This window comes from Cnephaeus nilssonii, assembly GCF_951640355.1.
Source record: "Cnephaeus nilssonii genome assembly, chromosome: 15".
Classification (NCBI taxonomy): Eukaryota; Metazoa; Chordata; class Mammalia; order Chiroptera; family Vespertilionidae; genus Cnephaeus; species Cnephaeus nilssonii.
This window is the reverse complement of record NC_137086.1, coordinates 19676503-19691326: the sequence shown is the minus strand read 5'-3', so window position 1 is coordinate 19691326 and position 14824 is coordinate 19676503. Positions and strand designations below refer to the sequence as shown.

The 14824-nt window shown below is 37.6% G+C and overlaps 1 protein-coding gene across 4 annotated transcripts in view; it reads left to right on the top strand.

Moving 5' to 3' along the window:
* MAP4K3 (mitogen-activated protein kinase kinase kinase kinase 3) overlaps positions 1-14824 on the top strand; it is a 119147-nt gene that overhangs the window by 86835 nt on the left and 17488 nt on the right. For 2 of the 4 annotated variants that reach the window (XM_079792257.1, XM_079792259.1), the window contains 6 exons: positions 1702-1740; positions 2247-2300; positions 5623-5665; positions 7259-7418; positions 8990-9102; positions 12744-12785. In XM_079792257.1, the coding sequence (XP_079648383.1) occupies positions 1702-1740; positions 2247-2300; positions 5623-5665; positions 7259-7418; positions 8990-9102; positions 12744-12785 (451 nt within the window). The remainder of the gene's footprint in view (positions 1-1701; positions 1741-2246; positions 2301-5622; positions 5666-7258; positions 7419-8989; positions 9103-12743; positions 12786-14824) is intronic. The other 2 variants (XM_079792258.1, XM_079792260.1) reach the window with 1 other exon arrangement.

Genomic DNA, 14824 nt, shown 5'->3' with positions numbered 1-14824 from the left:
CACAGTCAGCCTCCCCCGCCTGGCTGCCCCGATCGGCTGGGAGGGACCCCACCTGTGCACAAATTCATGCACCGGCCTCTAGTGTTCTTGATAGTCTAGAAAACTAGAGTTCCATTTTCAATGAAAGAATAAGAGTGAAAAAGTAAATACTTTAGTATTATGAAAATAGTGTTGACCTTGCAGACCTTCTACAGGAGACTAAGACTCCCAGGATCCCCAGACCACATTTTGAGAATTGCAGGTTTAAAGAAATGTTTTTTAGTCAGTAATAATAAAGAAAACACTAATTGAATACTTACTATGTTCTAAATTACTATTCTAAGCATTTTACCTATATTAATGCATTATACCTTCAGATATATGAACATTTGACATCATGTATATTATAATTCCCATTTTACTGCTGTGGAAACTGAAGCATAGGGAAATCAAAGTGACTTATTGCAGGCCATGTAGCTTACAGTGGCCGAGGCAGCAGTCAGACTCGGGCTGTCTTTGCTTCACAACCCGGCATCGTTTTGCTAAACTGCCTTTAGGCAGAGATGCTCCTGCCTTCCTGTTGGTAGGACAGAAAGAGCTTTGTGATTAAGGTAATACATTGACTGAAGTACCTCACTTCCTTTATCTGCAAAGTAGGATCCAGATTTAGAACTTTGTCGTTTTTCAAATTTAGATCATTAAGCTGGCCTAATTAAAATTTGATGGCTAAAATATATTCAATTAATTGCTTATACCAGCTTTCAATTTCTCTGGTTTTACATTTTGATAACTCTAATGGCAGTTTTCCCCCAATATATATAGGGAGAAAAAAATGATTAGAAGGTACTACCTTCTAGCTTTTGAGAGAGTAAATTTTCTGCTGAATACTTTTGCCTTAGTCGCCATATTTCTCTCTGTTCCATTAGTTTTAAGGAGACTATTGAGATTTTATGCTTGAAGAGTATAATACAGGAGATAGGCTGCATGAGCTTGTCGTGGAAAAAAGTAAAGGGACTTCAGAAATGCCATGAGTTCTCTCTTACCCTCCTGAATAGCAGGTTTTATAAATTGCTCCTAATGATAAAACCCTCACACCTGGTCTGATACAGGCTTAGTCTCCCAAAAGTGTAAATGTGTTTGCCAGTCCACCACTGGAGAGCAGATAGCCAGGTAAGTGAGTGTGTTCTGTGGAAACAGAGTGCTACTACATTCATGTATTCACATCACATGCATGCATGCTTCTGCAGAGAGAGCCAACATGTTGAGTTTCATTTTGTAGGATTGCCTGAGAGCATGATGTTTTTTTAAAGTGTGTCACCTTCCTTATTTTAAGAAAAAGAAAATGTAATTTCAGGTGTCACGTAAATATTCCGGGTAAATTTGAATCCTGGAAGCTCCTGACTATGACCCTGCAATTATTGTTTTGTCAGTCCTATTGTGACATTTTGTGGTGGGTTGTGCTCTGTTTGAATTGGTATTTTTCAATAAACATTAGGGTTTATTTTGTTCATTTAAAATACATAAATAAAGACATTAGCAACAGAAAATAGAGGTAGCTCATTAAATATAACTTGATGTTTTATGGTATTGAGATAATCATTGTAGTATATTTCTAGTAAATATTAAAAAAGTAATTTTGTCGATAAGGTTAAAATGATGAAGATATATACTTATTGCTTGCTTAATTCACATTGCTTTCTTTCTTTCTTTCTTTCTTTTAAGGAGTCTTCTGAAGTCTGTTGAAGAAGAATTACATCAGCGGTAATTTTACTTTTTGTTTTGTTTTTTTAATCCTCACCTGAGGAGTGAGGATATTTTTTCCATTGGCTTTTTAGAGAGAGTGAAAGGGAAGGGGAAGGAGAGAGAGGGAAACATGTATGTGAGAGACACATCGATTGGTTGCCTCCCACATGCACTGTGACTGGGGGTGGGGATGGAACCTGCAACCCAGGTACATGCCCTTGACTGGGAATTGAATCCTGAGACCCTCCGGTGCACAGGCCGACGCTCTAACCACTTAGCAACTCCAGCCAGGGTGGTAATTTTACTTTTTAATTAAGCTTAGAGTACTTTGTCACACAGATGAGTCATCTGTTTGTTCCCTTCTCTGACATGTAGCCTTAAGATCATTTTTTGTTGTTACTGGTGTTTTAACTCTGTAAAGATGTAGAAGTAAAATTCTGTCTTGCAGTTTTCTGAAATTTCTTCTTAAGCTATTTTGGTCAAGTTCACTTAGTAACAATGGAACTATCCTTCTTTATCTTTAGAGGGCATGTGGCACATTTAGAAGATGATGAAGGGGATGATGATGAATCTAAACAGTACGTTCTGTTTTGATTTTTAGTAAAAGAGAAAGTATCATGTGCTCTGATTTCATAAGTCTGACAGCCTAATGTTGACAGTAATTTTAATGTCATTGGTAATGTAGTATTATGGGTTCTAGCACAGTTTCTTTCCTTTTTCTGTTTTAGTTGTATTAGTCTGCTCCATCATCCTTAATAAAATATCATAGATTGGTGGTTTAAACAAAATTTATTTCTCACAGTTCTGGAGGCTGGGAAGTTTAAGCTCAAGCTGCTGACCAGTTTAATTCCTGGTGAGAGCTCTCTTCCAGGCTTGCAGACAGCTGCCTTCTCACCATGTCCTCACATGGGCTTTCCTCAGTGTGTACAGGCAGAGAGAACTCTCTCTCCCTCTTCCTACAAAGCCACTAATCCTATTCGATTAGGGCTTGACTCTTAGGATCTCAATTAACTTTCATTACCTCCCAAAAGCACTACTATCTCCAGATATAATCACATCAGAGTTAGGACCTCAACATACAATTTTGAGGGGACACAATTCAGTCCATATTATTGTGCCCCTCATTCCCCAAAATTTATGTCCTTAACACATGTAAAATATAGTCATTCTAAAAGTCTTAGCTCTTTCCAGTGTCAACTCTAAAGTCATAGTAAATCAATTCAGTTTAGATCTAATGATCTATGGATCACCTTCAGAATTATTTTTTCTCTTTTCTTAAAGAGTATGCACGTTCAGAAACCTCTGTCCATCCTGTTCTATAAAATCCAAGGAGTTCCCAGCCTTCCTTTGTATTTGTCTCATCTCCATCCCCTTCTGTTCAAGCTGCCAGTGTTTGTGCTGGTAAAATCCCATAAATTCCGTATTGAGTGACAGTCCAGCCACACTCATGGTGCTCTCTTCAGAACATGCTTTCTCATGCCATCCGTTTCTGAGACAATAGGGATAGGCTGAGAATTTTTCAAATTTCAAGTGCTAGTTTCTCTTTTCTTGGCATTTTTTTCTTCAGTTCATCTCTTTCATTTCATTATAAGCAAGCCACTCCTTCAGCACTTTGCGTAGAAATCTCAGCTAAATATCTAATTTCATTACTTTGAATTTTTACCTTCTACAAAACACCAGAACATAATTCAGCCAAATTCCCTGACTCTTTATAATAAAGATCATCTTTCCTCCAGTTTCCAGTAACATTTTCGTTAAAGACCCGACCAGAGTGGCCTTTAACGACATTCTGTTGATGATTATTTATGTACTAGAGGCCCAGTGCACGAAATTCGTGCACTCCCTGGGGGTTCCCTCAGCCCGGCTTGGGCCCTTTCACAGTCCAGGAGCCCCACGATCAAACGGCCCAAAGAAGTAGGCCCTGCCTACCTGGCCGGGGCTCCACGATGGATCACCCCCACAGAGGGAGGCCCCGCCCACCTGCCTCAGCGCCACTGGTTAGCATGGGCCTCCCTCTTTGGGGCAATGGATCGCAGAGCCCCAAAGTGGGAGGCCCTGCCTACCCGGCCGGGGCACACAATGAATCGCCTACCCGCCGCAGCACCGCCTCGGGGTAGCCTGGGCCTCTCTCTTTGGGGCAAGTGATAGTGCTCCGCGGAGGGAAGCCCCGCCCACCCGCCGTAGCCCACTGGTCAGTGGCCTGGGCCTTCCTCTTTGGGATGATCGTGGAGTCCCCTGATTGATCGCCCCGACAGCCGGTGGCCTGAGCCTCCCTCTGCAGGGCGATCATGGGGCGATGGCTGGGCCCCCAACCAATCTCATTGCACCTGTGTTGGCTGGCCTGGTGCAAGTGGCTAGCATAGCGTGGTCGTTCAGATGGTCATTCCGCTGTTCAGCTGCTTGGTTGATTTGAATATTACGCTTTTATTGTTACAGATTCTATAAGAAGATGGAAGCTTTCTCACAAGCTCTCCTCTTTTCTTTTTTTTACTTATAACCAGACTTGCTTTTTAAAAAAATCCTATATAATAAAAGCCTAATATGCTGTGTGCAGTTGTCCAGTTGTCTGTTCAACCAGTCAAAGCATAATATGCTAATGATATGCTAAGGCTGCTCAACCGCTCACTATGATGTGCACTGACCACCAGGGGGTAGACAGTCAACCAGTCGCTATGACATGCACTGACCACTAGGGGGCAGACGCTCCAACCGGTAGGTTAACTTGCTGCTGGGGTCAGGTCAATTGGGACTGAACAAGATGGGCCAGACACACCCTGGAGCCCTCCCGCAGTCCCTCTCCTGCTGGCCAACCTCCCACGTCCCTCCCCCAGCCCTGATCGTGCACCGGTGGGGTGCCTCGGCCTGGCCTCCACCCTCACGGGATGTTGGAAAGCCGGTTTCAGCCCGATCCCACAGGCCAGGCCAAGGGACCCCACTGGTGCACGAATTCGTACACTGGGCCTCTAGTATTTTTATATATATATTTATTGATTTCAGAGAGGAAGGGAAAGGGAGAGACAGAGATAGAAACATCAAGGACTAGCGCACTTGAGTCCTTGGAGGCGTAGGTTTTCCTTTCTACTTCACTACTATGTGACCGTGGATCAGGTCCCTTAACCTCTCTGGGCCTCATTTTCCTCATCAGAGAATTTATGCTCTATCATCTTTTAAGTTTTGTAAATGTTTTAGAAACTACAGTCCTGAATTGTAATGAATCTTAGCTTCAGTCAAATCAATTCTGTCTATAATTTCATAAAGCATGTATATTTTGATGAGGTTCATCAGAGATATTTCATATCTAACTGTAGTAAAAACATATATTACATTGTGATATATTTTACAGTATATCATTTTGCTGTTTTCCCCTAAACCAGTGGTCGGCAAACTCATTAGTCAACAGAGCCAAATATCAACAGTACAACGATTGAAATTTCTTTTGAGAGCCAAATTTTTTAAACTTAAACTTCTTCTAACGCCACTTCTTCAAAATAGACTCGCCCAGGCCATGGTATTTTGTGGAAGAGCCACACTCAAGGGGCCAAAGAGCCGCATGTGGCTCGCGAGCCGCAGTTTGCCGACCACAGCCCTAAACCAATTACTTGTTTTACATTAATTAATTACCTTTCGATTGATATAAACTGTAATTGAAGTTATCTTTCCCACTTCTAATTACTGGTTAGAATTTGAAATCAAGAAAGCTTATCTACTCAGTTACTTCTGAATGATGCTCCATTCAGCATAATTTGAATATTTAACAAAATATTTTAGAAAATGCCCAGTCTTAGAAAAAAGGAACTTGTTATACAATTTTTTCTTCCATAACTTTGAAAAATTATAGTTTAGTAATGATTTTTTTAATAAAATAAAGAGTTCTAATTCTAAACTTTTATATTTTTATAGTTCAACCATGAAAGCAAAAGTTCCACCTCCTTTGCCACCAAAGGTAGGCAGATTTATTTTTCAATTTGAATTTGTTTGTGTATGTGTGCGATAATTTGATACTGTATTAATATTTACTCTGTAGCTTATTTTCACTTGGGACCCACAAAGAAACATCATGAAGAAGTTACTAATTAATCATGATATAAGTCGATAATTGTGTTATTATTGTTTCTCTTTTTTAATTATCCAACTTGCCACTTATTGTTTATTCTAAATAAGTTCTAGAAATTTGTACATGAGAATAATTATATTAATGAATTAGTAGTATTTCACTTGGTTTAGGAAACTTACTTTTTTCCTAAAATATGTATATATTTTTTTATTTCAGAGAGGGAGAAAGAGAGATAGACACATCAATGATGAGAAAGATTGATTGTCTGCCTCCTGCACACCCCCTATTGGGGATTGAGCCCACAACCAGGGCATGTGCCCTGACTGAGAATCGAACCTTGACCTCCTGGTTCATAGGTCAACACTCAACCACTGAGCTATGCCTGCCAGGCAACTTACATTTTTAAATCAATCTAGTAACTGATGCCCTGAGAATGAGTAAAGAATAGTGTTTTATCCAGATGTTTAATTTTTAGAAGGTACTTTTAAATTAAAAATAGGTCAGTAATTTTCATTTTTCTTATCAATGAAATTCTTTTACCAAACAAAAGCATCATAAAATAATAGATTATTCCAACAGATGAGAGGTTTTTTTTAAGATAAAAGGAGTTAATATAAATTTATTTTATAAGCTTATGCATAGCAAATTTTAATTATAGAATGAACTGTTTATAAAGTTAGCTGTTGGTTTTATAAGGTTTGAAATCATGGGTTATAAATGAGAATTAGAGTCTGATCAGTCTTGGCATCCAATATATTACTATATTTTGTTTCCATTTCTTACTTTTGAGAAAATCATGATTCACACAGATAAATAATAATGCATTTGCTTGTTTAGTATTGTATTAGCTTAAATATAAAGATCTAAATCTCAAAGAGATAAGTGCTAAGTAATACTCCTAATAAGGGACATATTTATAAGAATTTATAAAGTCTCCAAACCTCCTGCTGGTGGAGGTTTCATAATTGTCTGAATAGAAAGTTTCTCAGGCATCTTTTATTAGTATTCTCCATGATGATAAAATTTTAATTGATACCTTTTTCTACCCCCAGTCTAAAAGATTAAGCATTAACATAAAAGACATTGAGTCATTTAAAAGAGATAGTTTAGATTAGTCTTGTAAGGAGCTGAATAGCCTGAATGTTTAAAATAAAAAGAGACTCATTTAAATTGGAGATAAGAAAGACCAGAATATTTTTATTTGGCAAGTCTAAGTGGGAAGGCTTGTAAGGAATTAATAGAAAGAGGTCTCTTTTTTTTTCCCCTGAGAAAGCATTTTTAGTGTATAATTTTAAAATATGTATTGAGATCATCTGAATCAGATAGTTGAATAACCTTGAAATGCTGCTAGTATACACAGTTTAAAAGCCTCTGATATATAATAATATTTCCTTCAGGAAAAATTCTTAATATTTTTTATGTTTAATGAAACGTGAATAATTTCGTGTTTAATCACTGGTCTCCTTTTCTGTATTATTTCAGCCTAAGTCCATATTCATACCCCAGGAAAGTCATTCTACTGAGGATGATAATCAAGGAACAATCAAGAGATGTCCTATGTCAGAGAGCCCAGCTAAACCATCCCACGTCCCACCTAGACCACCACCTCCCAGATTACCTCCACAGAAGCCTATTGCTCTAGGTAATGGGGGAAGGGAGGGTGAGATAAGGGAAATAGGTTTCCATACCGTATGAAAAAAAATGGAGGGGCTCTTGAGAAATTATTTGAAATTCCTTTGAGGAGGGAAGAAGGAAGGCTATAGCTCCAGAGATGTTTTCTGCCTTTTGCCTCACGGTTTAACGTGGTTTTATGACAGGATTACCTGTGGCCTAGTTTGAGATATTTTGCCCCTTGTTTTTGATTTCCTATCTAGCCTTCCCTCTTTTGGGGAATTGTTTATGTCCATTTCATCATTTATCTGTAGTTTGGCAACAAAAGAAATTTAAACTCTGAACAAACAAGGAAAATGTGTATTGATTTTAGGGTACTTCTGTTTTAGTAAAAGAATAGGATATTTTTACTAACTCCTTTGTTTTATTTCCTTTAATTGTTTAAAAAAATAATGGTCAATATTTGCTGGGTATTTGCCTTAAATTAATAATAGAGGGTGCTGTTTTAATACTGTAAAGTTTCTTGTGAATTATGCAAAAGAAGTTGTTAAAAGAAGAGCAATGAAAGTTTCTTTGATAACATACTCTAAATTGCTCCTTTCCTGAAAGTGTTTCTTTTTTGTCTTCTTAACACGAATATATCATACAACCTGAATTTAAATTTGCCCGTATGGTCCTAGCCGGTTTAGCTCAGCCTGTGGACCAAGGTTCTGGGTTCGATTCAGGTCAAGGGCACATACTTTGGTTGCAGGCTCATTCCCGGCCCAGGCCCTGGTTGGGTCTTCTGCAGGAGGCAACCAATCAATGTGTTTCTCACATTGGTGTTTCTCTCTGTCTTTCCCTCTCTCTTCTACTTTTACTAAAAATCAATGGGAAAATATCCTTGAGTGAGGATTAAGAAATAATTAATAAGTAAGTAAATAAATAAATAAATAAATTTGCCTATATGAAAGAAATCCTAATATATAAAAAGCCAGGGGCCGTCACGACCGAAACAACCGGACAGATGACCAAACAGCAGGCTGCATGGGGCGACCAGGCCAGCAGGGGTTTAGTGAGGGATGACCAAACAACTGAACAGCAGGCTGCGTGGGGCAATCAGGCCGGCGGGGAGGGGGGGGGCAGTTAGGGGCGACCAGGCCAGCAGGGGGCGCAGTAAGGGGCAACCAGGCCACGGGGGGTGGGTAGTAGTTAGGGGCTATCAGGCCGGCAGGCAGAGGCAGTTAGCGGTGATCAGGCTGGCGGGGGTGGGGGCAGTTAGGGGCAATCAGACAGGCAGGCAGGTGAGCAGTTAGGAGTCAGCGGTCCCGGATTGTGAGAGGCATGTCTGACATCCCCTGAGGGGTCCCAGATTGGAGAGGGTGCAGACTGGACTGAGGAGACCCTGACCGCCCCCCCCCCGCATGAATTTCGTACACTGGGCCTCTAGTAAAGATATAAGTAGAAGAGCACATATGTAAGACTTCTTAATTCAGTGCTAAATATTCTAATTGGGTGATCCCAAATGAAGGCTGAAACTGTCATAGAGATATTTTTCTTTCCTACATTTTCTGAGTGCAAGTTAGTCCTTTTTTTTTAATATATTTAAATATCTTATTGAAGGAAATGGAGTGGGCTCCTTCCAGTTAAATGGTGAACGAGATGGATCATTATATCAACAACAGACTGAACATAGAGGAACAAACCTTTCAAGGAAAGAAAAGAAAGATGTACCAGTAGGTATTTATATGCATAAAGTCTACTTGTATTGGTTTTCGTTTTCACTATTAGGTTAGGTTTGCGATTATAATTAGTGAGCTACAGCAATTGTATGTTTTATAATTAATTATATTGGTATTTTAGTGAATTTATAATAATATGGATTGTTTAAATCTTTAAAAAAATAACTTTGCTCTATAGTAAACTTAAATGATGGCTTTCTGTTTGAATTATTTAGGCCAATTTGTGGCCTGCATGCAAGTAAACAGTCTTCTTGTGATTGTTCAGAAAATAACTATTATTTTTTTCATTGTTCCTTAAAAGTCCCTTTTACGGTGTCAGGAAGTTTAGGAAACAAGGACATGGACAGATAAGGAAAACTATAGCTTCTACCCTAGGATAAATTTCTAACTGTAGATTATGCAGTTTGTGATATTACTACTCTTACTTGGAATAGCTAACAAGGAAGAAAAATTAAGATTATTTTCTAGTAGATATCACTTGAAAAAAAGATGAAATTAGCCGTAGAAGCTATCTGTTATAAATGCAAGATAAAACACGTAACTATCCTATATAATCCTACATAATAAAAGGATAATATGCAAATTGACCCTAACAGCGGAACGACCGGTCGCTATGATGCACACTGACCACCAGGGGGCAGATGTTCAACGCAGAAGCTGCCCCCTGGTGGTCAGTGTGCTCCCACAGGGGGAGCTCCACTCAGCCCCAAGCCGGGCTCATGGCTGCAAGTGCAGCGGCTGTGGCAGGAGCCTCTCCCGCCTCCTCGGCAGCACTAAGGATGTCCAACTGATTGCTCCTGGGCTGCCAGAGGGATGTCTGACTGCCAGCTTAGGCCCGATCCCCCCTGGGAGCAGAGCCTAAGCCGGCAGGTGAACAATCCTCCCAAGGGTCTCAGACTGCAAGAGGACGCAGGCTGGTCTGAGGGACTCCCTCCGCTCCCCCCCGCCCCCCTGAGTGCATAAATTTTCGTGCACTGGACCTCTAGTTAAAACAAATAATATTTATCAGGGAGATTAAAAATTTTTAACATTTGTAAGGAATTTGCTCTTCATCATCAGAAGACAAATCTGTTGTCATAGAATTTAAAACAACAAAAAATTCTTAAAATCCCCAATTCAGCAGATGCCAATATGATCATGAGATGAGCCAATATTTTTGAGTCTTAGTGTATGCTAATATTTGTTGTTAATTTTATAGAAATGTATAGTACCTTTAATATGTTTATGTGCATATAGCTGTGGTTTTGCACAGTAAGCAGTGTTGAGGCTTTGTACTGTAGCTGTTTAACTGTTAAAGAATTCACGATAGAATATGACATACTGTTTTTAATAATTCCATTAAGGCATTTGACTAGGGTTGTCCATTTGTAATTTGTGAAATTTATGACATTTTTAACAAAAGGGTAAAGTGTCCTTCAGAAATGGGATTAATAGTCTTTTCAACTGAGCAGTGCCTTTTTTGCTTTCATCAGTTTAAATTTTAGCAGTCTTGCTAATGTAGTACAGAAATGCCACTTAATGGCTCTGCAACAGTATGTCCTTTGAAAGATGTATATATTGTAGTATATGTGCATTTTTAACTCGCTTTTCTGTTACCTTATTTAAGAAGTATAGAAACTCCTAGTTAAACTAACAATCTTAGTAATTCTGAAATAAATATTTCATGATTGTAGCATAGGATAAACAGTATCCATGATATACTGAAACATGATTACCATTTGTGCAGCTTATTGAATTTATTTACAGCCAATTCTGTTAGTACTTAAATCGAACAGTTATAACATTCAGAGCTCCCTAATTAAAAATAATATTTCACAAAATAGATGATAGAAGGTAATTTAGGAACATAAATATAAAAATAAGTACATAGAGTATTTGCCAAATGGAAAAAATGTTATCAGAAATTTGTGGCACTAACAGGCTATATATTCTCATAAACAGATCTACAAAGTAAAATTGTATATAGTCAATTTCAGAAGTGTCTAAAAGTTACTCATATAAGTGGTACTACACAGAATATTTGTATCATATCACAAAATATGAAATCAGCTTTTTAGTTAATTTTGTTGCATCATTTAAATAGTTCTGATTTATGTCAGCTGGAGAAAAAAATACAAGTCATTCCTTAAAAAGCTATTAAGCTTAACCTTGAAAGAAATCTAGACTTGAATACAATTTATACTTACTCTCCCAAAGAGATTCTTTCTCCAGGGGACAAATCATATACTCTAGGAATGTAGCCTATTGGGAAAATGTCTGGTATTCTTGAGAATATTGTAGGTGAGCATATGGGCTATTTTTGCTCTTGTAATTATCAGTATATGCTGACCAATGGTTAATATATTTGAATAAATCAAAATGTACAACTTCAATTGATAAAACACATTGTAAACAAAGTGAAGATAATCTACAGAGTAGGAGAACACATTTGTAATATATATATTCGATGCAGTATTTAAATCTAGATTATATCAAGAACTCCAGCTAATAGATAAGAAAAAGGTAACTTAGTAAAAAATATATGAAAAAACAATGTACAGAAGAGCAAATACAGAGAGCCAGTAAACATTTTTTTAGAAAGGTTCTCAACCCTCCTAGCAATCAGAGGCATGCACATGAATGACAAAATATTTTTTACAGTTTGATAACAAATGTTGTTAAGTGTCTGTGAGACTATAGGAGCCAGGACTCTCATGTATTACTGGTGGGTGTGGTGTGATGTGGGCATTGTGAAAGACAGTTTGGCAGTTGGTATCCACTAAAATGTAAAAGGTACAGATCCCATGTTCCAGTAGTTTCATTTCTCATGGTATACCCTAAAAAAACATTCATACAGCTCTGGCCAGTTTGTTTAGTGGTTAGAGCGTCAGCCCGGGGACCAAAGGGTCGTGGGTTCAATTCCTGGTCAAGGACACATACCTCAGGTGCAGGTTCCTCAGCTGCTTAGGGGCGAGTACGGGAGGAAACCAATCGATGTGTCTCTCTCACATCGATGTTTCTCTCTCTTCTCCCTTCCTTCCACTCTCTGGAAATCAATGGGGAAAAAGTCCTCAGGTGAGGTTTAAAAAACAAACAAAATAACGTTCACACATTGCATAGTAAGGCAAGGGTGATGGTTTCCATGTTGTTGTTACAGTAATGAATTGAAAGTAACCTAAATACTCAATACCAATTAGGGAATAGCTAAATTATGTCATAGTCGTGCTGTGCCGCAGTTAAAACAAATGCACCAGATCTATATGTACTGGTATGAAATGCTGTCCAAGACCAGTATTAAGGCAAAGAACAAGTTGCACATTAGTGCATAACTATTATCGTTCTTAAACACACACAAAAACAGTACTTTCTGTGGGGGCATTTATATGAATATATACAAAAAGTCTGGAAGAATACACAAATACATGAGTGCATATTATTGGCTAGAGAAAGTTTTGGAAGGATAGACACTAACTGGTTTTGTGAGGCGCAGGTACTAGGAATAAGTGGACTGTGGGAGATTTATAGGGAACTTCAGCCTTATCTACAGTGTTTTGTTTTACAAAAAGAATGTATTTGTCTATTTTATTCTAATAAGTGTGTTTGTTATACCAAACAGCAACAAAAGAGGTGTAATCATGCATGTGTTCTTTTTCTAGAAGCCTATTAGTAACGGTCTACCCCCAACACCTAAAGTGCATGTAAGTATAAATATCAAGTTTTCAAAATCAATACAATGACAAACAATTGCTTATATGTGTACCTTTGGTTAGATTATTTGCCTATTTGAAAGAACCACCATGATTGTTGAAAAAATCTATAAGATTGGTAATTTCAATATTAATTTATTACGTCTGAAAAGTAGTTTTCAAGATAAAATTATACATTTTAAAGTTCCTTTATTCCAAACTTTATTAATATCTTCCTTGCAGATATTGTTGAAGAATGTGAAAAAGGCACACGGATATAATAGAAGTACAGGGTGTAGATACAACACTTTTTCTAATGTGTTTTCAATTATCAAAACTTCGAATTGTAGAGTAAAGCTGAGACCTAAATGTCTTAGTCATCCAGATCACAAAACTTCACCTAACTCTAATAAGACCTACAACTCTAACGAGACCAACAACTAGATCTTAGATCAGTGATGGGCAACCTTTTGAGCTTGGTGTGTCAAACTTCGCCAAAAAACTGAGCATAACTCGGGTAGTGTGTCACTTTGAGGAAAAAACATTATTTCGCAAATGTTTCATCCTCAGCATGCGGCCGCCTCAGCGGCCGCGTGTCATCAGAAATGGCTACGCGTGTCAGTGCTGACACGCATGTCAGGTTCGCCATCACTGTCTTAGATGTACTGTAATGTATTCTGCTATAGGTGGGGTTTTTGTATTAGACCATGCTCTCCTAGGATTAAAATTATATTAACTCAGTGTGGCTTTAGGTTAGTACAGACAGAACTACATTTTCACTTCTACAGAGCTATAATCCAAAACTGCATACGTAACACTAGATGTCCATAGTTTTTCTAGTTTTTAACCTTCCAACTATACTTTTTAGCCTTGTTACTTTTTAACTTTACTTTTTAATTAGTATAAAGATCTAAGTAACTATATTTTATCTTACAAAATAAAAAGAAGCTTTGAATTTAAAGAGCTCCCAAGTCTAGCAGAGTTATGTGTACAATAAAGATGAAATTTCCTATCTGGCTACAAGATAAAACTGTTAAGTCAGGTATGCCGTCCATGGGGAGGAGCTGATGCATAGGGAACGCCAGATAGAGCCAACTAACAACTCAGCTTACAGTTGAGACTCGTTTGTTTTGTAGCCCATTTTGTCATGAGGATTTTTAGGGGGTTTAGCATTACCTTAACATATGACTTTTGGTAGCTATCTTGATGGATAATTTAATTACTTGTTAGTAAAGCGATATAATCTCTGCCCTACACCATAAAAACATTTTTAACAGTATACTGCCACCTCATGGTATTGCCTGGCTGTCATTCTTTTTTTGGTACAAAAGCCTTTAAAATATTGGTTGGCATGTTTTTGAAGATAAAGGAAATCTTAAGATTTATATATTTTATGTTAATATTTTTAATCCATTATAATCAACTAGTGATGTGTTTTCTCAGAGTACAGGGTGGGGCAAAAGTAGGTTTACCGTTGTGATTACACAAAACACAGGAGTTTATTACTGTGTGATTATTTATTAATTATTATGTGATATTGCATACAAACAACTATAAGCCTCCTTTTTCCCCACTCTGGATTATCTCCACTTTTGTAAAGAAAACATTACTGATACAAAGTGATAGCACAGTGCTCTTCTGACCAAATATTTGTATGTTCTTTTTCTCACGAGTTGTTGGTAGTAAATGTGACTAAATGAGGAAGCTTTCTTATTTGTATTTATTCTTACCTGAAAATTAATGTTTTACTCTTTGAAGATAAAAAGTTAAAATGAGTGATACTGATTTTCATTATAAAGTACTTTCTGAAAGATTTGTAAATGGCCTCAATAAATAAATATCAACATCAAAGAACAAAGCTTTTCTGTTGAATCCTTCCAGGGAAAATCATTAGATTGCTCAATTCTTTTTTAAGTAAATTTGTATGTTTTGATATTGAAGTACATATATGAATTTTTAAATCAATCATACCTCTTTTTCTTTGTAATATTAAATTCACTGACTTTAGGCTCATAGAACCAAATAAGAAAATTTTTCACCTTTGTAGAGAT